This window comes from Xyrauchen texanus, chromosome 7, assembly GCF_025860055.1.
Source record: "Xyrauchen texanus isolate HMW12.3.18 chromosome 7, RBS_HiC_50CHRs, whole genome shotgun sequence".
In the NCBI taxonomy this organism is placed as follows: domain Eukaryota; kingdom Metazoa; phylum Chordata; class Actinopteri; order Cypriniformes; family Catostomidae; genus Xyrauchen; species Xyrauchen texanus.
In genome coordinates this window covers 3,833,045-3,857,929 of record NC_068282.1, presented here as the reverse complement: position 1 = coordinate 3,857,929, position 24,885 = coordinate 3,833,045, and the positions used below count along the sequence as shown (strand labels likewise).

The 24,885-nt window shown below is 36.4% G+C and overlaps 1 protein-coding gene across 1 annotated transcript in view; it reads left to right on the top strand.

Moving 5' to 3' along the window:
• The window catches only part of LOC127646722 (synaptotagmin-2-like), a 60,531-nt gene extending 39,415 nt beyond the window's left edge, over positions 1 to 21,116 (top strand). Inside the window, exons 2-9 of the mRNA XM_052130560.1 lie at positions 3,916 to 4,151; positions 5,845 to 6,005; positions 10,952 to 11,083; positions 13,647 to 13,814; positions 16,247 to 16,414; positions 16,607 to 16,724; positions 17,012 to 17,145; positions 18,094 to 21,116. Of these exons, the coding sequence (XP_051986520.1) occupies positions 3,932 to 4,151; positions 5,845 to 6,005; positions 10,952 to 11,083; positions 13,647 to 13,814; positions 16,247 to 16,414; positions 16,607 to 16,724; positions 17,012 to 17,145; positions 18,094 to 18,309 (1,317 nt within the window). The 5' untranslated portion in view covers positions 3,916 to 3,931 and the 3' untranslated portion in view covers positions 18,310 to 21,116. The remainder of the gene's footprint in view (positions 1 to 3,915; positions 4,152 to 5,844; positions 6,006 to 10,951; positions 11,084 to 13,646; positions 13,815 to 16,246; positions 16,415 to 16,606; positions 16,725 to 17,011; positions 17,146 to 18,093) is intronic.
• The last annotated feature ends 3,769 nt before the right edge of the window (positions 21,117 to 24,885 follow it).

Below are 24,885 nucleotides of genomic sequence, written 5' to 3'. Positions count from 1 at the left end.
ATTTATGGTTGTTTCTTGGGGGGAGGCAATCGTAGATTGTTTTTTCTCAAGCATAGCACAGACACCAAGAGCTGAATTAGAAACCAATACTGTGACAGAGATCAGGACCATAAAGTATACATACTGTATATTTCGGTTACTATTGTCACTACAGAAAAAACCTTGTTGATCAGTAAACTCACAAAATCCCTGTAAATACTTTCACCTAAAGCAAAATGATCTTGAAGGCTCTTGTATCTTTGGGGGGTGACAGAGCGATATAGTGGCTAGGTGATATTTGGGCACTTTGAGTTTTCAGTATCTGAGATAACAGCCTTCTTGGTCGATTATCTTAAGTGTTAGATACCAAATTTAGTGACCTCCTTGAATATATATTGACTGCAACAGTCTAATTTTTAGGTTTTGTTCTCTTTTGCTGTTTCCATTTTGAGAGGATATGAATCTCTTTGACAGTTAGAGCAGTACAATTCTGCCCACCTGCTTTATTGAGGAAATGTGGCTTGTTTCACCTGGGAATTAAGCAAATAGTCTGGAGATATCACTCTGATTTATTCAGTATGACTATTCTATAAAAATGTAGAAGGTTTGGTTTTGGTTTTAGCCTCATTGCCTCTATTTCTATTGACTTACAGAGCAAAGTTGTACTTATTTTATTGATAAGGATAGGCTTAGAGTTACTAGAATGGTAAATGCAATAGGTTTACTGGCTTCATAGCTGACCAACATCCAGTCATTTCTTGCACTCTCTTCAATGTGAGAAGCATACAAATATTATCCTGTATCATAAGATGATTGTCACTGTAAACTCATTGTCTTAAGTTCATCCTAACCACTCCTCATGAGCAACTGTATATATCTCCATATATATTAGAGCTATTTCCTGAGTGCCCTGTCCAGCTCTTTCATTTATTGGTTATGTGATTATAAATATCATCTAACAGAGGGTTCAACCTGCCAGACCCTCATATATTTCATGCTTAGTATGGATTTTTCATTCACAAGGATGTAAGAAGCTCTCTACTGTGATATCGGATATTATGTGCAAATGTGATGATGGAGGATGCAGGGAAAAGACAGAATATATTCCCTTGTTTATATTAGGAGGACAAGTATTTTTTTGTACCACAAAGATGTTTGGAGAGTTCAAAGATTTTTCACCCCAAAATCAAATGACAAAAATATGAAATTATGTGTTTTTAGGACCAGTAAATATTTTTACAATTATGTGACAATAAGCACATTTCCCCCAAAATTATTTTTTTTGCTAATTATTCATTACTGTAATGTATAAAAAAACATTTTTAAGTCAGCCTTAACTAAATATGTACAAAACTAAATAATCCCCATGATGTGTACAAATGTACTTGACAAACAGAGTAGATTGATGACAGTTAGGGGAGTTGGGTCAAAATGTTCTCCAATTGTCATGAAAATAATGTCACAATGTCAAAATAATCTTTATTTGACTTAAATAGGCTTCATTTTTTTGATATTGGGGTTAAAAGTGACAACTATATTTCTTCCCTTACTTCTTTAAATCTTTTTGGAGATTCACCCAAATGCTGAACTTTGGCAATGTGGATATAGATACTGGTTTAGGTTTAGTTTTAGTCTTTATAAACTAAATAAAGATGGTGCAAAGCTCAGAAAATTATATAAAATGATTTATTACTGGAACCTGAACAAGTCCAAGCACTGAGGCCTCCAGATGCCCTGGGACAGAATGTCTGTTGTTTTTCTGCTCATATTGTTCTGCCCTGTTTATAGTCTATGCTGTTTCCTGCAGTGCACTGTTTATCATTTTGTTTTCTCGCAGGGCTTCCTTTAATGGCCTAAAGCTCTGATGCTGCTGCTCTATGTCTGCCGTTCATTATTTAAATGCAAGGCTATCGATTTCGTTATTAAAAAGAACCGTCCAGCGAACCTGTCAATTCAGAAAGGTCATAGCCTTATTTTCATTTCAGTTGCATATCTTTGTCATCTATTCAAGAAGATAGTATTGTCTGAAGCTTATCATGATAATAAATCTGCTTTGAAAATTTTGTTTGAGGTTTTTTGTTTGTTTGACCTTAACTTCATCAACTCAGTCAGTCACTTTAACCTATGCATCTACAAAATGCAAATTATAATTGTATAGCTATCAGATATTAATAGACAAGGTTGATGTCAACGCTGACTATTTACACATTATTGTGACCCTACATTCCCGTTGAAAATACCAGCACTGCTCACAAGCATGTGGGTTTAGATGCTAGGATGCTGGTGTGCTGGTCTGTGCAAGCATCTAAACCAGCTAGACCACATTAGTTAACCAGCATAGCCAACAAGTATTGTAGCTTCACTATTTTAACCAGTAAGACCACTTGGTTTAACTAGCTTAACTTGCAAGAACTTGTACCCTTACCAGTTAAACCAGTAACACCACCTGGTTTAAATAAACTTAACTAGCAAAAAGGTGTAGCTTCACTAGTTTTACCAGCAATACCACATGGTTCAACAAGCTTAACCAGAGCACTTTCAACAAGGTACTAGGGTTAGGGTTAGCTCCATTAGTTTAACCAGCAAGACCACCTGGTTCAATGAGCTTAATCATCAATGTGTAGCTTCACTACTTTAACCAAAAAGACCACCTTGTTCAACTAGTTTAACCAGCAAGAATGTGTAACATCACTAGGTTACCAAGAAAGACCACCTGGTTCAACCAACTTAACTATCAGAACTTGCGGCTTCGCTAGTTTAATCAGTAAGATCGCCTAGTTCAACATGCTTAACCAGTGAGCAATTCCATCAAGAATTCATCATTAGGGTTAGATTTACTATTTACCCAGCAAGTCCACATGGTTCAACAAGCTTAACCAGAGCACTTTCAACAAGATACTAGGGTTAGGGTTAGCTACATTAGTTTAACCAGCAAGATCACCTGGTTCAACCAACTTAACTATCAAGAACTTGTGGCTTCACTAGTTTAACCAGCAAGATCAACTGGTTCAACATGGTTAACCAGTGAGCAATTCCAGCAAGTACATAGCATTAGGGTTAGCTTCACTAGTTTACCCAACAAGTCCACCTGGTTCAACGAGCTTAATCATCAATGTTTAGCTTCAATATTTTAACCAGAAAGACCAGCTGGTTCAAACAGCGTAATCATCAAGAACTTGTAGCTTCTCCATTTCCACCAAAAAGACCACTTACTGTAGTTCAACCAGCAACTTGTAGCTTCTCTTGTTTAATTAGCAAGACCACCTGCTTTATGCTTAACCAGCGAGCAAGAAGCTAGGGTTAGGGTAAGCTTTACTACCGTATCCAGCAATACCAACTGGTTCAACAAGCATAATCATCAAGAATGTGTGTCTTCTCAAATGTAACCATAAATACCACCTAGTACAACAAGTTTAACCAGCATTAATTTATAACTTAACTTGTTTACCCAGAAACACCACCTGGTTCATCCAGCTCAACCAACCAGAATGTTTAACTTCATTTGTTTAACCAGCAAGACCACCTGGTTCATCCATCTTAATAATCCAGCTTTACCAGCCAAGTTTTGCTGCCAGCTAGACCAGCACCAAACCAGCATATACAAGAATAGTCAAGCATGGAAATCCATGCTAAGCTTTTCTATTCAGCAGTGATAACTTCAGGAATACCTGGAATATCCATTTGCTAACATGCTAGTTTCTTCTAAACAATTTTGAATCCAAAAACCAGAATCATAAATTCATATGTCTAAACCAATCAGAATGGAATCAATGTTTAGCAATTACATTAAGTCAATCCTTCTGTTAGGAAAAGACGTTCTTAATAATCAATGGGACAAGTCACCTATACTTGATACCGTATAGCACATTTAAGACTCAAAATCACAAATCAAATAAATTATCAAACTATTTTGATAATGCTTTCTCGTTCTTCCAGGTTCAGTCCAGAAATCATGAAATTGAACGACATTGAAAATAAGCCTGAAGCCATGGTGGGCCCAGAGCCCACAGGACCGGGCGGCACCCACCCATCACATACCATGACGATGGCGCCTGCTCCCGCTGTCTCCACGATGGCAGATAACGCCACTGAGTCTGAGGGACCAGTTAATAAGAATGATGTCTTCGAGGAGATCAAAAGCAAGTTCCTTAATGAGATCGATAAAATCCCATGTAAGTCCTGCAAAGACTTTTTACACTCTCGCTAGATCAAGAAAATCAATGGAGCACCATTATTTAGCAATGAATATGCTTTATGGATCTGAATGTTGGCCAAATTGTCTAGTCTTTTGTCCTCTGAGAACTGACCGAACTAACCAAACTGACCTTCTTTCCAATCTAGAGGTGTATTGCAAAAAAGGGCAACTCAGCCATATTCTGCTTTACACTTTATTAAATTTAAATTCAAGCGGAAATTAAAATTGATCCTATTAATACACCTTCTTATTCTTATTGTGTATGATTCATCAGGGTAGTTTATCAGTATGAGTATTAAAAAAGATCCTCGCAGGCTATTAGTCAATGTTAACCTTGCTACATTGAAATGTTTTTGAATACTACAATCGTAATGACCACAACAAATCTGGCTATTCTGAAAACACAGTTGTGGGTTGCATTGTTTTTGGGCTACTTTGTAAATGGACCATGGTCACAATATGTTAGAATGAAAATACAGCACCTTATTCATGTATAAAAATTTACTGTAGGTCAAGTTCAGAATAGTGGAATACAAATGAATTCATAGTGGAATACAAAATATGTTCTCACGAGCTTGCGTTTCCCATCTCCTGCATTTGGATCAACAGTCCAAAATATGCATATTTTTGTCTTGTTTTCTGGTAACCAATATCTTAACTAAATGTATCTTGTTTGAGAAGCAAAATGAAAAAAATATTAAGTCTTGTTTTCAGAGAAATCGAATTTTATGTTCATAACAAGAAAAAAACTGTTTGCAAATGGGGTAAGAAAAAAACTTGATTCAAAGGGAAAACAAGTTCATTTTTCTTACCCCATTGGCAAATAGTTATATCTTGTTTAAAGCATAACCACAACCAAATTTGGTTAGATTTATCTGAAAAATAGCCTTAATATCTAATGCCATTCTGCTTCTCAAGTAATTGTTTCTTGTTTTACATTTACATTTACATTTATTCATTTGGCAGACGCTTTTATCCAAAGCGACTTACAAAAGAGGAAAACATCAGCGAATCATCTTAGGGAGACAGTGGTATGAAAAGTGCCATACTACAAAGTTTCACTATCATCAGAATAGTATACAAAACAGATTTAAGTGCAACAAGAAATGTAAATAAATATATATATATATTTTTAGTGTTAAGTGCTTTTGGAAAAGATGTGTTTTTAGCCGTTTTTTGAAAATAGAGAGTGAGTTAGCTTCCCGGATTGAGTTGGGAAGGTCATTCCACCACCGTGGTATGATGAAACTGAAAGTGTTTTGGTGCCTCTTTATTTTGGTACGACAAGGCGACGCTCCTTAGCCGACCGCAGGCTTCTGGTGGGAACGTAGCTCTGCATAAATGATTTTAGGTATGCTGGAGCAGACCCAGTGACTGTTTTGTATGCCAGCATCAGGGACTTGAATTTAATACGTGCATCAACCGGCAGCCAGTGGAGAGAGACAAAGAGTGGTGTAACATGTGCTCTCTTAGGTTCATTAAAGACCAGACGTGCTGCTGCATTCTGGATCATCTGGATCATTTTAAGGGTGTTTAGATATTTTTACTAAAAACAAGACAAAAAACTGTGAAATTTGTATGTATTTTTTGCAGTGAATGGAGACTAGTGGACCACACTCCATCATCCTCTCTGAATAAACCTCTCTGTCTTTTCTCATGATGCTCTGCAGTGCCTCCCTGGGCGCTCATTGCCATCGCCGTGGTCGCCGCACTCCTCGTCCTCACCTGCTGCTTTTGCATCATCAAGAAATGTTGCTGTAAGAAGAAGAAAAACAAGAAAGGCAAAAAGGGAAAGGATGGCTTTAACATGAAGAACATGCAGGGTGGAGATGTATGTAACAGGGCTTTCTGTTGTGACAGTGCACACTTCAATCAATTTCATTTTGTGATTCTAGACTAAGTAAAACTACTTAGATGGCTTCAACTCCAACAACAACAAAATTGTGTTATCCATAAAGGATCACTTTTGAGTGTGTTGCATTGATAGAGGGGAGTCTGTTTGTGATTAGCTTCATGGTTTTCTTTATTGTGATTGTGAGTAATGTAAGTGTTTTGTTTTCTTTGAAAAGAAATGGCACACTGGATGTTGCCAAACTGTGGTGCAATGCACATATGGTGTCACAAAGATGAAGAAAAAATCTCACAAAGAGTAAAAAGATACAGTAGACGCTTTAAGGGTCATTCACAATTGAGTGCCTCTCACTAACATGTGTAAATAATGACTTTTGTGATCAATATCTGACATCAGCTTAAAATATTAAATAATAATGATGTGTTATTGAGTAGCCATTTTTTGAAACACATCAACAAAAATTTAACAAGCAAAAAAAGTAATAAAATAAATAATAATAATTTTAGTAAGAATTATAGAAAAATAGAAATATATACACTGATGAGCCAAAACATTATGACCACTCACACGAGACACATATAACACTGATCATCTCCAAACGAGGCCACATGTCAGGGTCAGGGTAGATTAGATGGTAAGCAAACAATCAGTGGAAGAAGGCCACCTGGTCCGATGAGCCCCGTTTTGTTTTACATCATGTGGACAGCTGTGTACGTGTGCGCTAGTTACCTGGGGAATTAATGGCACCAGGATGCACTGTGGGAAGATGACAAGATGATGGAGGGAGTAAGATGCTCTGGGCAATGTTCTGCTGGGAAACCCTGGGTACGGCCTTTCATATGGATGTCAATTTGGCACGTGCCACCTACCTAAACGTTGTTGCAGACCAGGTACACCCCTACATGGCAATGGTATTCCCTGATGGCTATTGCCTTTTTTAGCAGGATAATGTGCCTGCCACACTGCACACATTGTTTGGGAATGTTTTGAGGAACATGATGAAGAGTTCAAGGTGTTGCCTTGGCCTCCAAATTCCTCAGATCTCTATCCGATTGAGCATCTGTGGGATGTGCTGGACCAACAAGTCCGATCCATGGCGGCTCCACCATGCAACTTACAGGATTTGAAGGAAATAATGTTTTGGTGCCAAATACCACAGTACACCTTCAGAGGTCTTGTAGAGTCTATGCCTCGGTGGGTCGGTGCTGTCTTGGCGGCACACGGAGGACCAACAGCATATTAGGCAGGTGGTCATAATGTTTTGGCTCATCTATTTGTATATACTGTATACACACACAAACACACAAACACCTAATAATGATAAAGTATGGTAAACCATTTTTTTTTTTTTTTAATAGATATCAGTAGACATACGCATTAAATTATCTCTAATACCTTGAAGTGGCATTATAAACAGTAAAATTGTCAATCCTGTTAACATCAACCCTGTTACCGTCCACCTGGTTACATTTCTCAAGCGTAATATCCTGATATATACAGTATCATTATTATTTAATTTAGCTGGAAATTGCACAATCCAATTCATTAACCCTAAAATACATTACATGTCTGTTGAATGTTTAAAATCATACAGAAATGTACAAAATAGAAAAGGCGCCTGTTGCATAGAATGACCCTTGAATCTCTTAATTTATCAAAACAAAAGTGTTTTTTGCGCCAATATCTAAAACAAAAAAATTTGTATGGTACATCCCTGTCACATACAGATTAAACTTCAACAGTGTGTCATTTCTCCAATAGTGCTCTTGGTGTTGTTTACTGTCTTTTACTGTGTTTCGTACTGTTTTTTTGGAGTGTCGTGAGTTCAACTTCTCCCTCTCTCTCTGCTCTCCTTCCTCCCACTGTGTCTAATGCGCGTGCGCCGCATTTGTTGACGCTAACTGGCGTCGGCGCTACGGTAGGTGGACGGATGAACGGCACAGCTGATTGGCCGCTGAGTGCTAGCACCGCGTGGGTGGGATTTGGATGGAATGGCTGTTGTAACTTTCTTGTTTTAAGCGTTTTAGTTCCCGCTGCTTGAAAATAATACAATTATAAACAAAGGAAAGTTACAATGCAGATTAAAACTCCACTGAAGTGGACCAAAAATGAACTTAAAATAATAACAAAGAGACAAAAAAATGTTTTAGCAGGTGTGAATGGAATAACTAATTATTAACTCAATAATACTGACAAGATGTTTGTTAAGTTAATCAAAGACATCCCACGTGATTCACAATGTATGCATGTGTTAAAGGGCATGGCTGTTTATTTATTTATTAATTGGAAAATATACTAATATTCCTGATTTTTATCTCCAAAACATTTGTATGTGTACTAATATATATGTTTGCTTGTCATAATAACTATAATCAGGTCTATCTTAATGAAAACAAAAATATCTTTCCCATGATCTTTTTTATTAATATTAGCGCATAATCTGCTGTGCCCTTTAATTTGTTGCTATATGGCTAGGAACTGACTTGAGTGAGACATTTTTTTTTTGGTGGCACAAATACCCTTCATAGTTGTTAACCAACAAACACGAAAAATTACCTGCAGTTTATCAGCTGCCCTAGGTGCTTTGAATTAGGTTTTTACAGATTTGAAAAATCAAAATTGAGACATATTCAAAGATTCAGTTTAAAATGCAAAATAATAAAAAAAATTCCCCCCTGGCATCTTCCCATACAGCGACTCCTAAACACATTTTCACATTTCAGCCACATTTAATATGTCTGAATGTCATTGATTTAGATAACAAAATATCAAAACAGATAGAGCAATCACAATTAGCAAGAAACCCAAATTATGTCCAATTCTCCCCATAGGGAGATGTGGATGTGTTAACTAAAAACACATCATAACTCTGCAACTGACTTTAAGGAAGTGGTAACGTTTCCTTAAAAAGTTATATATTGGACAAATTAACTAAATATGGCCGCCGTTAGCCAAACAAATTTAGTAGCTAAGTTGTGTTCTGAACAGCCAATCATTATGACATTTGGCATCCACTTACAGGTGGATAAAAATAGGCTGTATACCAAATTTTGTGGGGATCAGCCACAAGGTGGCGCTATAATAAGCTAATTTACATTTTCGTCAATAATTCTGGAACCGTACAGGCTAGAACTAATGTTTAAGTTTTCTCTGAATCCATCAGTGCCCTCAAATCATATAGTTATGTTGATTTTCATTTTCTGACAGAAAACTTTTCCTTTACTATGATTGTTTTTGAAAAACCTACTTTTTCGAACGAATCCTAGTCTGATTTGCACGAAATTTGGTTTGTATCATCTAGAGCCCTTTCTGACAAAATTGTAGAAGATAAAGCCAATATGTGTTTGTGTGTGGTCAATAATGACAAATTGGCCTGTATCTTGTTCAATATTCAAACTTAAAACTTAAACACTAAAACTTAGAAAAATACCTATTGTGCATGTGTAATCAAAGCAGTTGAATTTCGACACCAAAACAACCGTGTCCAGAGTATCCCCAAGTGTGGTTATTTTGGGCCAGACTTCACATGTGCTTGGACCCCGATAACTGCAGCTATATTTAGGTTTGTCATTGAGAAAAAATACCTCAGAAAAGTTAAAAGACCTTAAAAGTAATTGAGCAAGAATACCTCAGAAAAGTTGGTGAAACGTGATATTTTGTTGTCTAATGCATTGCCATTTAGACATTTTTAAGTGTGACTTAAGTATCCAAATACTTTTTGCATTCACTGTATAGTGTTGGAATTGTGACCTATTTGTAGAAACTAAAAATGATGTAATTATGTGCATAGTAAAAAATAATTTCTCCCTCCGGTTTGAACGTTGTTAAGGCATTTGCTGCCATCATTTATTCCCCAGAGAATGAGCAGTTAAATGTATCATACTGATGAGGAAATACTTGCAGCACCAAATTATGCATATCAACAAAAGCCTCACTATTTATGTTTGGTAACACTTTACAATAAATTTGCATTAATTAACATTAGTTCAAACTATCAATGAACATTTCATCATTTTAAATTAATATTGTACTAATACTGTATATTTTTTTCAATAGTTGTATATTTTAACATTAGTTGCATTATGAACTAACATGAACTAACAATTAAAAATTGTATTTTAATAAATTATAAATAAAATAAGATTAATAAAACAAAATGTTAGTTCATGACGTCTAATGCATTTACTAATGTTAACAAATATAATCTTTTTGTAAGTGTTATCCATTTTTTTAAATGAATTTTTTTACAACTCCTAGTTATAATGTGATTAGGATAAAATTCTGTTTTATAAAAGTAGAAATTAAAATGTCGAAATAATGTTTTTCAGTTTTCTACAAAAACCTAATTCTACAGACACTACATGTGAATTCCCTGAAAAGATAAGAAACAGGGTTCCCATGGTCTACTGGGAAAACCTATGTCTACAGGGCCTGGAAAAGTCATGGAAATTGATAAAAGTTGGAAAAAATTAGAATTCATACATTTTTCGATAGTGAATAAAATATGTCTATTTACACTCAGTCAATCAAAAATGGTATATTGGCTAGAAATTTCTCTTTTTTTTTCTCCAATCTCAAAAAATGATTATAACACATCCTTATCCAGTATTTACGAATGACTTGTGAAGTCATGGAAATTCTTTGGTCAAAAAATGTGGGCACCCTGAACATAAACATGCAGAGAAAGTGTCACCAATAAAATTTGTGAACTCAAGTTGTTTCCAACATCCAGCCCTTGAATGACCACATTATTCAGAGTTCGATATGGCAGATAACTATCTGGTCAGGCCAGACAAAAGCATCTCTCCAACCCAACTGCAACTGACCGTGGCTCTGAGCTTGTGGCATGCTTTTAGACAGGAGCCAGAGATGTATTCTCATTACAGATATCTTCTTGCTAATATACTTCATCGTTTGCCCCACAGAAACACCAGGATGATGACGACGAAGAAGGGGAAACTGGTTTGACGGAGGAAGAGAAAGAGGAAGAGGAAAAGGAAGTAGAGAAACTGGGGAAACTTCAATATTCTTTGGATTATGACTTCCAGGACGCCAAGGTTAGCATGTCAACATCGTCCGATTAATAGCCTACTTGATGCATTGTTTATTATTTTTTTAATCTTTAACTTTTTCTGTTAATGAAACTTATTACCAGTTCATCATCTTGTCTGATATAACAACATATTTTGTACATTTTTGGCACAATAACATGGTTATGCAAGACGGTTTTTGTAGTAATTTGAGCTAAAAAGCTTTAAAACATCGAAATCTGCACAAGTTAAGTTTGTCAATTCTGATTTTTACTAACATGGTAATATAAGAATGTGCTGGAGTAATTTGAGCTGAACACAAGCTAATACAGCTTCTAAAAGTGCACTCGAAAAGATGATACTGAAAAAACATACAGTGGCAAGAAAAAGTATGTGAACCCTTTGGAATTAGCTGGCTTTCTTCATTTATTGGTCATAAAATGTGATCACATCTTCATCAAAGTCACAAGTACAGACAAACACAATGTGCTTAAGCTAACAACACACAAACAGTTATAATCTTTCACGACTTTATTGAACACATCCCATTAAACATTCACAGTGCTGTGTAAAAAGTAAGTGAACCCTTAGATGTAATAACTGGTCGATCCTCCTTTGGCAGCAATAACCTCAACCAAGCTTTTCCAGTAGCTGCAGATTAGACCTGCACAACGTTCTTCTTTTCAGAACTTCTTCACCTCAGCCATATCCTTAGGATGTCTGGTGTTAACGTCTCTCTCTTGAGGTCATTCCACAGCATCTCTATTGGGTTAAGGTCTGGGCTCTGACTGGGCCACTCCAAAAGGTGGATTTTCTTTTTAAAAGCCATTCTGTAGTGGATTTACTTTGATGTTTAGGGTCATTGTCCTGCTGCATCACCCAACTTCTGCTGAGCTTCAAATTTAGGAATTGATTTTTCCCTCGATGATGACAAGTCGTCCAGGCACTGAAGCAGCAGAGCTGCCCAAAATCATGATGCTCCCTCCACCATACTTCACCGTTGGGATGATGTTTTCATGTTGGTATGTGTTGCCCTTTTTAAGCCATATGTAGGGCTGCGTGTTCTTCCCAAACAACTCAACCTTAGTTTCAACAGTCCCAGTACATTTTCCCAGTAGTGTTGTGGAGTGTCAGGGTGGTCTTTGGCAAACTTAAGGCGATGAAGTTACCAAGCAATGTTTTTATTGGAAAGCAGCAGCTTCCTTCTTAGTGTCCAGCCATGGAAACCATTCCTGTTTTCCATATAGTAGACTCCTGAACAGAGATGTTTTATTTAAATTTTTTCCCCTTTTTCAATTTGGAACCCCTTTCAATCCCAATTTGGAATACTATATCCCAATGCGCTTTTAAGTACTCGCGGTCGCATAGCGACTCGCCTCAATCTGGGTGGCAGAGGATGAATCACAGCTGCCTCTGCATCTGAGACGTCAGCCCATGCATCTAATGAGCGCGTTGTCCCATCCACCACGGCATCTACGCTCACCACGGGCCCCACTGAGAACGAATAACATTATAGCGACCACGAGGAGGTTACCCCATGTGACTCTACCCTCCCTAGTAACCGGGCCTATTTGGTTGCTTAGTCACTCAGCACACCCTGGGATTCGAACTAGCGAACTCCTGGGGTGGTAGCCAGCGTCTTTTACCACTGAGATACCCAGGCCCCCTGAACAGAGATGTTAACCAGTTCCAATGGTTCCTTCAAGTCTTTAGCTGTCACTCTATGGTTCTTGTTTACCTCATTGAGCATTCTGCGTTGTGCCCTTTGAGTCATCTTGGGACAGCCACTTCTAGGGAGAGTATCTACAGTATTAAATCGTCTCTATTTATAGACAATTTGCCTAACTATCTAAGCTCTTCGAATATCTAAGCTCTTCGAGATAACTTTATAACCCTTTCCAGATTTAAAGCAACAATTCTTGATCATAGGTCTTCTGAAATCTCATTCTGTAAAGCATTGTACACACCAGCTGATACCTCTTGTGTATAGCAAACTCAACATTTTTCAGTGCTTTTTATAAGTCAAAGTAGCTCTAACCCACACCTCCAATCCTGTTTCATTAATTGGATGCCAGGTTTGCCAACTCCTGTCTCTAATTAGCTTTTGTTGACATCATTAGCCTAGGGGTTCACAGACTTTTTGATATATTTAATATGTACAAGAACAATACAACAATTTGTGTGTTATTAGTTAAAGCAGATTGTGTTTGTTAATTATTGTAACTTAGATGAAGAAGATCAAAACAGATTTTAAGACAAATTTATACATAAATGCAGGTAATTCCAAAGAGTTCACATACTTTTTCTTGCCACAGTATAAATCATGTAAGTATAGCAATGTGATTTTGTGAGAACAGCTTGTTTGTATTGGCAAGCTTAACTATTCAAACCTGTTAAAGTTGTTGTAAGAAAAATTAGCATACAAGTGTCACATAATTTTGTAATGTGATTTATATAAGACTATGACTGTCTATGTAAAACCCTGCATAAAGCATGAGAGACATTTCATAAACCTGAAATGTCTTGTATTCTCAGATATTCTTGTCATTAATGTCTTGCTTATATTTTCCCTCCTTCATATTGTCCGCAGTTGACAGTTGGAATCTTACAGTGTGCTGATCTGATCTCCATGGACTCTGGTGGGACTTCAGACCCTTATGTTAGAGTGTTTATTCTACCAGATAAAAAGAAGAAATTTGACACTAAAGTGCACAAAAAGACCCTCAACCCAGTGTTCAACGAATCCTTTGTCTTCAAGGTTAGCCGTTTACAGTTTTGACAAATTTGATGTTTTGGTATTTTCATGCAAGCGTGCACTAAGTTTAGGTGCAAGTGGGTTTGGCAAAATGATGAGCGCAAAGCGCTAATGGGCTGGATCAAGTGTAATTTAATTCTGAAATTCTTCTCCGGTAATTGCACCGTCTGCGTCCTATTATACGGTGCGTTCCCTGTCAAGCACCAGTGATATAAACAAAGACATACATAAGATGTTGGTAGCATTTTGGTGCTAATGCTCTCAGCGGCTCTTGAATGAGCTTTAGTTTGTCAGAGTCGGTAATGAGCTCGAGAGGGGCTGAACAGCCTCTGGTGGACCGTACATCAGCTGTAATAGTCTCACACTATTGATCTGGGACAGGAACAATTACCCATTTTCAAAGCCCCTAACACTGATAAAAGCTCACTGTATTGCTAAAAATGGATCGGCCAAATCTGCACAATGTAAGAGTGAACATGCCAGATTGTTATAGATCTAGAAAGTAAAGTGAGGAGGTGTTGTCATGCAAATCATGCAAAGTATAATTAAGAGAACAGAGTGTTTTAAAAATTGCACCATTGTTTACATATTTTAAACTCAATTTGTCATTTTTCTTTTAAAAATTGTATATTGTCTTACCTGTCTGTCTGTCTGTTTGTGTGTCTATCCGTCTCTCTGAGGGTTCTGCCTATCTATCTATCTATCTATCTATCTATCTATCTATCTATCTATCTATCTATCTATCTATCTATCTATCTATCTATCTATCTATCTATCTACACTGCCTGGCCAAAACAATTGTTGCATGCTCTAATATTTCATTGGACCACCTTTAGCTTTGATTACGGCATGCATTCATTGTGAGATTGTTTCGACAACCTCATGCAACATCAAAAAAATTTATTTCCATTCAGAGTTGTATTTAATTTTTGCATTAATCTGTTTGTCTGCTTCTCTGTCTGTCTATCTATCTGTCTGTCTGCTTCTCCTATCTGTCTGTCTGTCTGTCTGTCTGCCTGCCTGCTTCTCTCTCTCTATCTATCTGTCTGGCTGTCTGCTTCTCTATCGGTCTGTCTGCCTGTCTGTCTGTCTGTCTGCTTCTCTCTCTCTATCTGTCTGTCTGTCTGCCTGTCTGTCTGCCTGCCTGCCTGCCTGCTTCTCTCTCTATCTATCTGTCTGGCTGTCTGCTTCTCTATCGGTCTGTCTGTCTGCCTGTCTGTCTGTCTGCTTCTCTCTCTCTATCTGTCTGTCTGTCTGCCTGTCTGTCTGCCTGCTTCTCTCTCTCTCTATCTGTCTGGCTGTCTGCTTCTCTATCGGTCTGTCTGCCTGTCTGTCTGCTTCTCTCTATCTATCTGTCTGTCTGTCTGCCTGCCTGCTTCTCTCTCTCTATCTATTTATCTGTCTGGCTGTCTGCTTCTCTCTCTCTCTATTTGTCTGTCTGTCTATCTGTCTGTCTGCTTATATGTCTGTCTGTCTGTCTGCTTCTCTCTATCTATCTGTCTGTCTCTATCTGTCTGTCTGTCTGCTTCTGTATCTATCTATCTGTCTGTCTGTCTGCTTCTCTATCTATCTGTCTGTCTCTGTCTGTCTGTCTGTCTATCTATCTGTCTGCTTATATGTCTGTCTGTCTGCCTGCTTCTCTCTCTCTCTATCTGTCTGTCTCCTTCTCTATCTATCTCTCTGTCTGTCTCTCTGTATGTCTGCTTCTCTATCTGTCTGTCTGTCTGTCTGCTTGCCTGTCTGTCTACTTCTCTATCTATCTGTCTGTCTGCCTGCCTGCCTCCTTCTATCTATCTATCTATCTATCTGTCTGTCTGTCTGTCTGTCTGCCTGCTTCTCTATCTATCTATCTGTCTGTCTGTCTGTCTGCTTCTCTCTCCCTCTATCTATCTGTCTGTCTGTCTGCCTGTCTGCTTCTCTATCTATCTGTCTGTCTGTCTGTCTGTCTGCCTGCTTCTCTATCTATCTATCTATCTGTCTGTCTGTCTGTCTGCTTCTCTCTCCCTCTATCTATCTGTCTGTCTGCCTGCTTCTCTATCTATCTATCTATCTGTCTGTCTATCTGTCTGCTTCTCTCTCCCTCTATCTATCTATCTATCTGTCTGTCTTTCTGTGTCTCTGTCTGCCTGCTTCTCTCTCTCTATCTATTTATCTGTCTGTCTGTCTGTCTATCTGCCTGCTTATCTATCTATCTATCTATCTATATGTCTGTCTGTCTGTCTGTCTGTCTGTCATGACAATATGCTTGACACATACAGTAGATCTATTACACATCTCTGCAAAAACAGTTTGGTTCTCCTTTAAATAGCAATTCTCAGAGGACAATATATTCTATCCAATGATTTAAGACAGTGTCATTTATGACAGTTTGAAACTTCTTTATATAACAGTCCCCAGATTATTATGTCAATTATTCTCAATGGTTTCCACATTAGATCGCTTATGAGGAGCTGGGTGGGAAGACGCTGGTTATGTCAGTATTCGACTATGACCGCTTCTCCAAGCACGACATCATCGGTGAGGTAAAACTACCCATGAACACATTGGATCTGGGTCAGCCTATTGAGGAGTGGCGAGACCTCGACAGTGCTGAGAAAGAAGAGGTGATTATCAAATCATCTGATATTGTGAATGATATAAAATGATAGGAAACTTGATCTTTATTACAAATGTCCCTGTGACCAACTGGTCCACTTGAGGAAAACAAGCCAAAGTTACATGAAAGTAACGTCGTCATAGTGTATGGACAATACCTAGAAAAATCACTATTTTCTGTTTATGTGTTCTCAATATAGCCTGAGAAGCTCGGTGATATCTGCATCTCTCTGCGTTATGTTCCTACTGCGGGAAAACTCACCGTCTGCATCCTTGAGGCAAAGAATCTGAAGAAGATGGACGTGGGTGGTCTGTCTGGTGAGAAATGAGTAGAGATAAAAGGCCCTAGAGACCTTGAGACTAGCTTTGGAAAGTCATATAATCTTAATTGTTCATCAGTATATTTTTTGTTTAGATTTGTCTCAAATATATTTTTAAGGCACCCTTATAGTTTTACTCCAAAACTCCTACAATTTTCAAACTTTTGCAAGTAGGTTTGACTGAATCATTAGAGAAAACTTGGTTAGATGAACAATTTATCATCACTATCATCATCATTATTCATATGCAATGCAATGAACTCATAAAGTTTGACCTTTTCGCAGATCCATATGTGAAGATCCAGTTGTTGCAGAATGGAAAGCGTCTAAAGAAGAAGAAGACGACGGTGAAGAAGAACACGCTGAATCCATACTACAATGAGTCCTTCAGCTTTGAGATTCCTCTGGAGCAAATGCAGGTAGAGTACGTGGCCGATTTGAGATTGCACGTATAGAAAATAACAATACGGTTGTTTCTTCAACTTCAGCCACTTTCATGTCCCAGGGGTCCCAACAGATTTGTTGTTACTTTTAAATGCCTTTAACATATAGATTTGATTGTTTTAGCTGGTTTTTTTTACTATCACTGTCCCAAATCTACTCAGATACATTAAAAAATATATAACTAGTCCTTTAAAAATAAGGTGTTACTTAAATTACATAAGTGTGATTTCACCTAGCACCTTAAAGTAACAATTCTGTTCCAAAATGTTCCAGAAAATTCGTAACTCCAATGAAAAAATTGCACCGTCTGCATCCTATTATACAGGGCGTTCCCTGTCAAGCACCAGCGATATAAACAAAGACAGCACATTCATAAGAAGTTGTTAGTGTAAATAGTCTGTATGCAATGAATAAGAATAATAGAAATATGTACTTGCGTTCTTTTGTGCATTAACTGCTTACTTATTGAATGTCAGTGACGTGCTCCTTTTATATGCATGGAAAACATGATTCTTGTCAGGATATGGATGTATGCTCCATTAAATTATAAAGAATAAAAGTATTAATCATTTTCACCTACGGACACACAAATCATGGCTAGTATTAGCAGTGATCGTATCAGAATGCACCACATCTTCCGGTCGATTTTGAAAAATTAAATGATTGAAACGTGAAAAAATTGGCGCAATTACCAATTTCTCAGGAAAATAGCAAATTGCCCTTTGCGTCACTTCATTAGCATACATCTACTGTCTAGATATCAGATTGAGTGTCGCCCATTGAAAACCCATATGTGTTGACTACTACTTCTGTACATACATTATATAGGAAGACAAGATATATTATGATGGGAACTTGGTCATTACAATACAATAGGACTAGCTTGCCTGAAGGATTTTCCTTTGTTCTTTTGTTTACCTTAGAAAATCATTGTGGCGGTGACGGTCTTTGACTACGACAAGATAGGCAAGAACGATGCCATTGGCAAGATCTTCATTGGCGGTAAAGGCTCGGGCACAGCGACCAAGCACTGGTCTGATATGCTTGCAAACCCACGCCGCCCCATCGCCCAGTGGCATCCACTCCAACCCGAGGAAGATATCGATGGTGCTCTGGCTTCCCTTTTTGCCAAGAAGTAACTTCCCACATGCCAACCTGACTAACCAACAAAATAACCAACCCACCACTGCATGAAACCACAGACCCATCTGTACGCGTTGTGGCAGTTTGTTTCACATAATCACCAACAAACACTGAAATATACTACAGAACATACTTGAAAAGATGAACAATATCACATTTTGCCAAATAGTGCAAATTGAGGAGAAACTGAAGAAACGAATATGATGCATTTGGTCCAAAAGAACATTTTCAAATACCATTGTGCAACTATATAGCAAAGTGATTATGGCAATAGAAGTGGCCAGCAAGAATCTGTGTTCTACATAACATGTTCTTAAAGCCTAAATGTCCCAATCTCTGCCAAATCCACTAAACTTTAAAGGGGTAGTTCACCCAAAACATTAAACTTCTACCATTATTTACTTACCCATATGTACTAAAACCCAACAATGGAAGTGTCCAGATTCAAAAGTGCACCAAAACTGGAAATCGGTAAACTAGGAAGCTAGGCATTTATTAAGAATGTCACTTGTGCCATTATTGTACATTATCATGTACAATAGATAGTTTCAACTGCATTGTGAGATCATTTGTTCACTGAATAGGAAAAAAGAATTTCAAGGTGTTGTTGGCTTTTCTTTTCTTTTTGGAGTGTAACTAAAGACAGACAGATTTGTTTACATTAAAAATTGGGCCTTTTGATTAGACTTTAATCAATTTAAACTATAAAACATGATTTTGCATTTATATGATAATAATAAATGGGAAATCTATGGACTAATAATTCATAAATAGATGTCACAATATGCATTCATGTTAAATTCAACATTAGTCAAGCATGTTTTACACATAAAGTCTTTTTTACTGTAATTCTGCAATTAAACTCATATATTCAAGATTAAAAAATAAATAAAATATGCTAGACACACTGTCTCCAAACTTACAGGCATCGTATACACTAATGAAATGAGTGAAATTTGCATTCAGAGTATTGCACACACATTTGAGTATCTGCTTTTTGCCACTGCTTTGTTTGTTTGGAGCCAAATTTACCCAAATCCATTCAGTAAACTCCACTCTCTGAGATGCCAAATATTAACTCAAATTAAATGGTAATTGGCAGTTAAACGGGTTATGTTGAACATCTCCCGGTCTCCATTAAGTTAGACGCTTAAAATAAAGCAATCCATTTAGTGTGCACTTATGTCTACAACTTCACCCCCCAAACTCTGCTTGTGTAAATATGCATTGATCAAATTGGTTTCTACAGCATGACCTATAAATCGATGTACATAGAGGCATGTTTTAAAGATAGAACATAATTATATGTGTATGTGTGGCATTTTGATAATAAAATGTAGAGGGGAAAAAATGCACTGAATGCACATTTTATGAGATTTCCCGGAAAGGGTATAAGACTATATGAATATATTAATAGAGTTTTTGAAAATACTTTAATATTTGCAAAAGAGAATTATGAGCTGTGGGTTAAGAGTGTTAGACTAATACTTGTGATGTCATGTAGAATTGATTTGCATTGATTTATTTTGTATTTGTCCAGTCAACATGTGTTTGTCATGTTTCTGTGTTTACTCTGTCCTAGTGATGTGAAAATATAAGAAATATATGTCCAGATTGTGAATTTACAGGAATGTATGTAAGGGTGAATCTCACAAAACATTTCCAGGCCAAAAAAAAAAAAGAAAAATATTTTGCTGAAATAGAAACTCAAGTCTATGTTTTGGACCATTACGATATATTTTTTTTTTTTTGCATTATTTTTATGACAATTAACGTTACCCTACAAATTTGTATTACCATATTGCACTCAAATAATATTGTATCATATGTAATTTGAATTAAGGTATCTTTGACCCTTTAAGCTCAGATTGATCAACACAAAATAGGTAATAAATGTAAAGCTTAGAAGCTCTACAAAACTGAACCAGTGCAGTGAAATTGTGTTCAGTTTTGATCATTTATGAAAACATTTGCACTGATGTTTTTACTGAATGCAATAATATGTACAAACTCATCAAATAGCCATGTGTCAGACAACCAGCCTATTGTTTTACTCACAGACAAAAATATAGCGAGTAATAGCTAAGTATATGTCTTTAACAATTATGTTGTTGTTGTTTTATGCCGTGTTTTCGCTTACAACATGATAAATAAACAGAAAATAAATCCACAAGAAGCACAATGTTACATATGGCCACCAGGAGATGGCGCCAGATACATGAAAGAGTCTCAATGATGACTCAAATGGCACAGAATGAAACTCATTCTGTAAAATATCATTACTAAAATCATGTCTGCATGCTATGCTTGAGTCATTGTTGTGTTTGCATGTGTCATTTTTTTCTTATGTACAATTCTTATGTTCTATTTAATTGGCTTTTGGACACATGGAGACATTTTTGGGCACTAGGATAAATTATTTTTGTAGAGTTATAACTTTCGATTGCTTTGTTGTATCAACAAGACCTTTTTCTCATATACAGCTGACATGATTGGGAACAAAACTAAAGCCACCTTATTTACACGCAGAGATATATCATGTCAAATAAGAAATAAATAATGTATCATAATCAATATCATTAAAACAATTTTAACGTTTTCTTTACAATGATACCAAACGCTAGACCCTCCTTTTTTTATGCCACAGAAATGGGAAATCTTTAAAAACGCCTTCAGAGCTTAAATGTTTAGGGTTAACAAAATAAAAACTTAAATATAAAATATAAATTGTATTATAAATAAAATTGTATTTATAATTAATAAATAAATACAGTTTTAAATACAATTTATAACAAAGTGTATTTATTTAATTTATAACAATTTAATGGAAATTTTTTATGAAATTGTCAATCTTAAAAATAGGCAAAAAATAATAATTATTATTTAGTTTTTGTTATAATGGAATAAATTCCATTGTTCTGGATGGTAATCCTTATTAGAGTCTCATTTGCTTTCATATATGCTAATTTAGATTTTATTTTTAATTTGTGATTTTTTTAATTTAAACTAGTAGAAATGAAAGGCAGTATAACAAAGTCTACCATGAACTTAAAATTAAATTAATAAAATATTTACAGTAATATACAGTCAAACGTTCCAATAGTTACAAAAATACAGTAATGGGGATAATGTGAAATCATGTCGCATTACAAAAATCTTAATGCTCTTTAATCTTTATGGTCCTCAAAATGTCATTTTCTTAATGTACAATTTTCGTCTAATTTCTTACATTTTTGATTTTGGGGTAAATGTGACCTGGAAATGTTTTTGACAAGTTTCATGAGATTTGCCTGTTAATGTACAGAGTGTAAACCACTTGCTGAAACTAGAAGCCATATGCATGAGCCCTCATTAGAGCTCATCAACTTGGGACAAAACAAACACCTCAACAGAAATCAATAATAATAACCTACACGCATTTGAGCCAAAAGGTGCGAGAGCTTGTACGAGTGTCACTGTCTGTTCAAAGACAGTGTTGTTTTCATATATATATTTACAATTCACAATAACTGAATTGAAAGCAAATGATACTGGCACGAATGAAAGTGATGCCCTTGTGTTTACAGTATGACATATTACAATACATATTGATCATATTGACATAATTGATTGCAAAAACAAAGTATTGTCATAAATATGGTCATCCACATGTACAATAGCATGACTTTATTATGCCACGTGTTACAACTGACACCCAGCTAAATAGATCAAGGCAAACTTGAACTTTTTTTAGGTATTTTCTTTGAAAATTGCATTTCAGTTGTTGGATATTTTACTTATTTATTGAATTGATCTATTTATTTTGGATGGTTTGCATATAATAATAATTAATTTTATCATGATTTAATTTTTTTATCACCTTATTTTTTTCTAATATCCATTTCACAGGATTAAATGTGAATTGATCTAATGGCTAAACATTTTCGGTAACACTTAACAATAAGGTTGTACATTAACATTTGTTAAAACAATTGTTAACGTTAATTAACAATTATTTTACAGCATTTAGTAATGTTAATACATTTGAAACATTATGAACTACAATTATCAATTTTTGTAAATTGTTGGTTCATGACAACTAACGCATTTATGTTGAAATAATTTGAAAAAATATTGTAACCTATTTTTAAGATATTTTTATATATATATATATATATATATATATATATATATATATATATATATATATATATATATATATATATATATATATATATATATTTTTTTTTTTTTTTTTTTTTTGGACATCCCATGTAATTGTGGTCTTTTCTGGACGAATCCGGACTTTTTAAACTTTTCATTCTTCAGTGAATGTTCAGTCTGTTCTATTTAATCATTGATTTCATTTGACTTGTGTTTTTTTCTGTTTCATTGGACACCCTTGGGCTGTCTACTGCTACTTAGGAATATTTGTCCGCTTCTGTGTGTTGTACTTTGCCATAGGACCGATGTAGAATAATGTCTTGATGTTTCTTCTGTGAACATGAATTAAACTGCAGGGGTCTGGTATTCCTCTGCGGAGCAAGCAACAAAATCCCAGTCTTCCCTGGGGCACTGTGGACGCCACTTGACTGGCCCCGCCTTCCCTTTCCGTGTCAAGACAGTTTTCCATTTTCTGCATCCTAATATTGGACCATATAATCCCAAACACCTTCCCAAAGCAATACTGCCAACATCTGCTTCCTAACATGCTATAACACAACATTCATCCCACTGTCTGTGGATATCATGTAAAGACTTGCCCAAAGAACTGAAGCCTTCCTACCTTTTCTGTTTGTCCTTTGTGGAGGTCCAGTGTTGTCGATTCCTTTTGTGGATGCTTTGGCATGCTTTAAATCCCCCCTCTGCAAATTAACACATCAGCCTGTGAAGAAAAAAGGGCATGCCTTTCCAATGGCAACTCTTAGCTTTGTGTCATTCTGTACAACTAACAATGTGAAAACCTTGATAAAAACCAACCAGTAGAAAGTCTACCTGCAGATTTATCCATGAGTTATCAATTAGTTAATCATAGGAAATAAAGATCTTTTAAATATATATATTATTATTCATGTGTGTTTGAAGTGGTGTATCAGTCCTTGCTTATGGGGTAGTTGACATGTCCTGGAGTGCGACAAGATATACACATTTAAAACTATTTTAAACAGAATTTACCTAATTATTTTATTATTATTATTATTATTATTATGCATGCATGCCATTTTTTGACTTCAGGTTATTTCACTTATTTATGTTCGCTGTCCTTTTCTGCATATGGTGCCGCCGTTTTGTGGTCCGTTCTGCGAAACACGCCGGCTCATTTTTGCTTATCGCGGCCCATTCGGTCCGTTTCACGGCCAACCCAACGGCCCGCCGGGTTCTTCCGATGGCCAGTCCGCTCCTGATCGGCCCCCGAAGTGCGTCAGCCCACCGGGAAGATGCCCGGTATGCCAGATTACCAGTCCAGCCCTGGATCCCAGTCAGGATTTTGACCTCATCACAGTACAGAGGTTGCACTTATCAGAGTAACAAATCACTTGCGCTTATCATCTGATCGTGGCTACATTTTAAATCTTAGTGCTGCATTCGACACGATAGATCACGACATTCTCTTGAATAAGCTGGAGAATTATGTTGGCATTAGCATGGTTTAGGTCCTATTTAGCAGACCGCTGCCACTTTGTCTATGTAAATGGTCTGCACTTATATAGCACCTTTTTAAGCCTTAACAGTATTCAAAAGCGCTTTACAATGCGTATCATTCACACACATACACAACATACACACACCAATGGCAAAGGAGCTGCTATGTAAGGCGCTAGCCTGCCATTGGGAGCAACTTGGGGTTCAGTGTCTTGCCCAAGGACACTTTGGCATGTGGAGTCATGTGGGCCAGGATTCGAACCACCAACCCTGCGATTAGTGTCCAACCCACTCTACCAACTGACCCACAGCCGCCATTTGATTTAAACAGAATTGTCAAATCAAACAAAAGTTAAGTATGGAGTGCCACAGGGATCAGTTTTAGGCCCTCCGCTTTTCTCCTTATATACTGTATGCTTCCTTTGGGAGATATTATCAGGAATCATGGAATAATAGGGTTCAAAACAGTGTTACTATGAACGCAACTTTATGAATTCACTGTATTCAATTAAACTTTAATACGGTGAAAAAGACACTATTAGCATAACATAAATATATATAAATAAATAAACATTTACAACATTCTTTTGAATATCCATGTATTAAAATAAAATATTTGATGTCATGAGTGTACCTTCAGTTACTATTACTATTATTTTGAATGGCCATGGACAATGTAGCAATGTGAAAACAATTTTACCTTGTCGCAAAAAGTAGTCTGTTAATTTACCTGAAAAAATGTGCCTATTTGCATACAGTACATGGCCCTACATGTAGCCAAGAAGCCCAATGTCTAGTAGAGCAGACATTCCTCAAGAAATGTATTTGAAAGGTAAGAGATTTTGGTGTTTCCTTTCTTAACAAAACAAACGGTATTGGTTCTATCAAAGCATTATACGATTGTACATGTAAAGGAAGTTAATTTTGCACTAAATATAGCTTATGTTGAA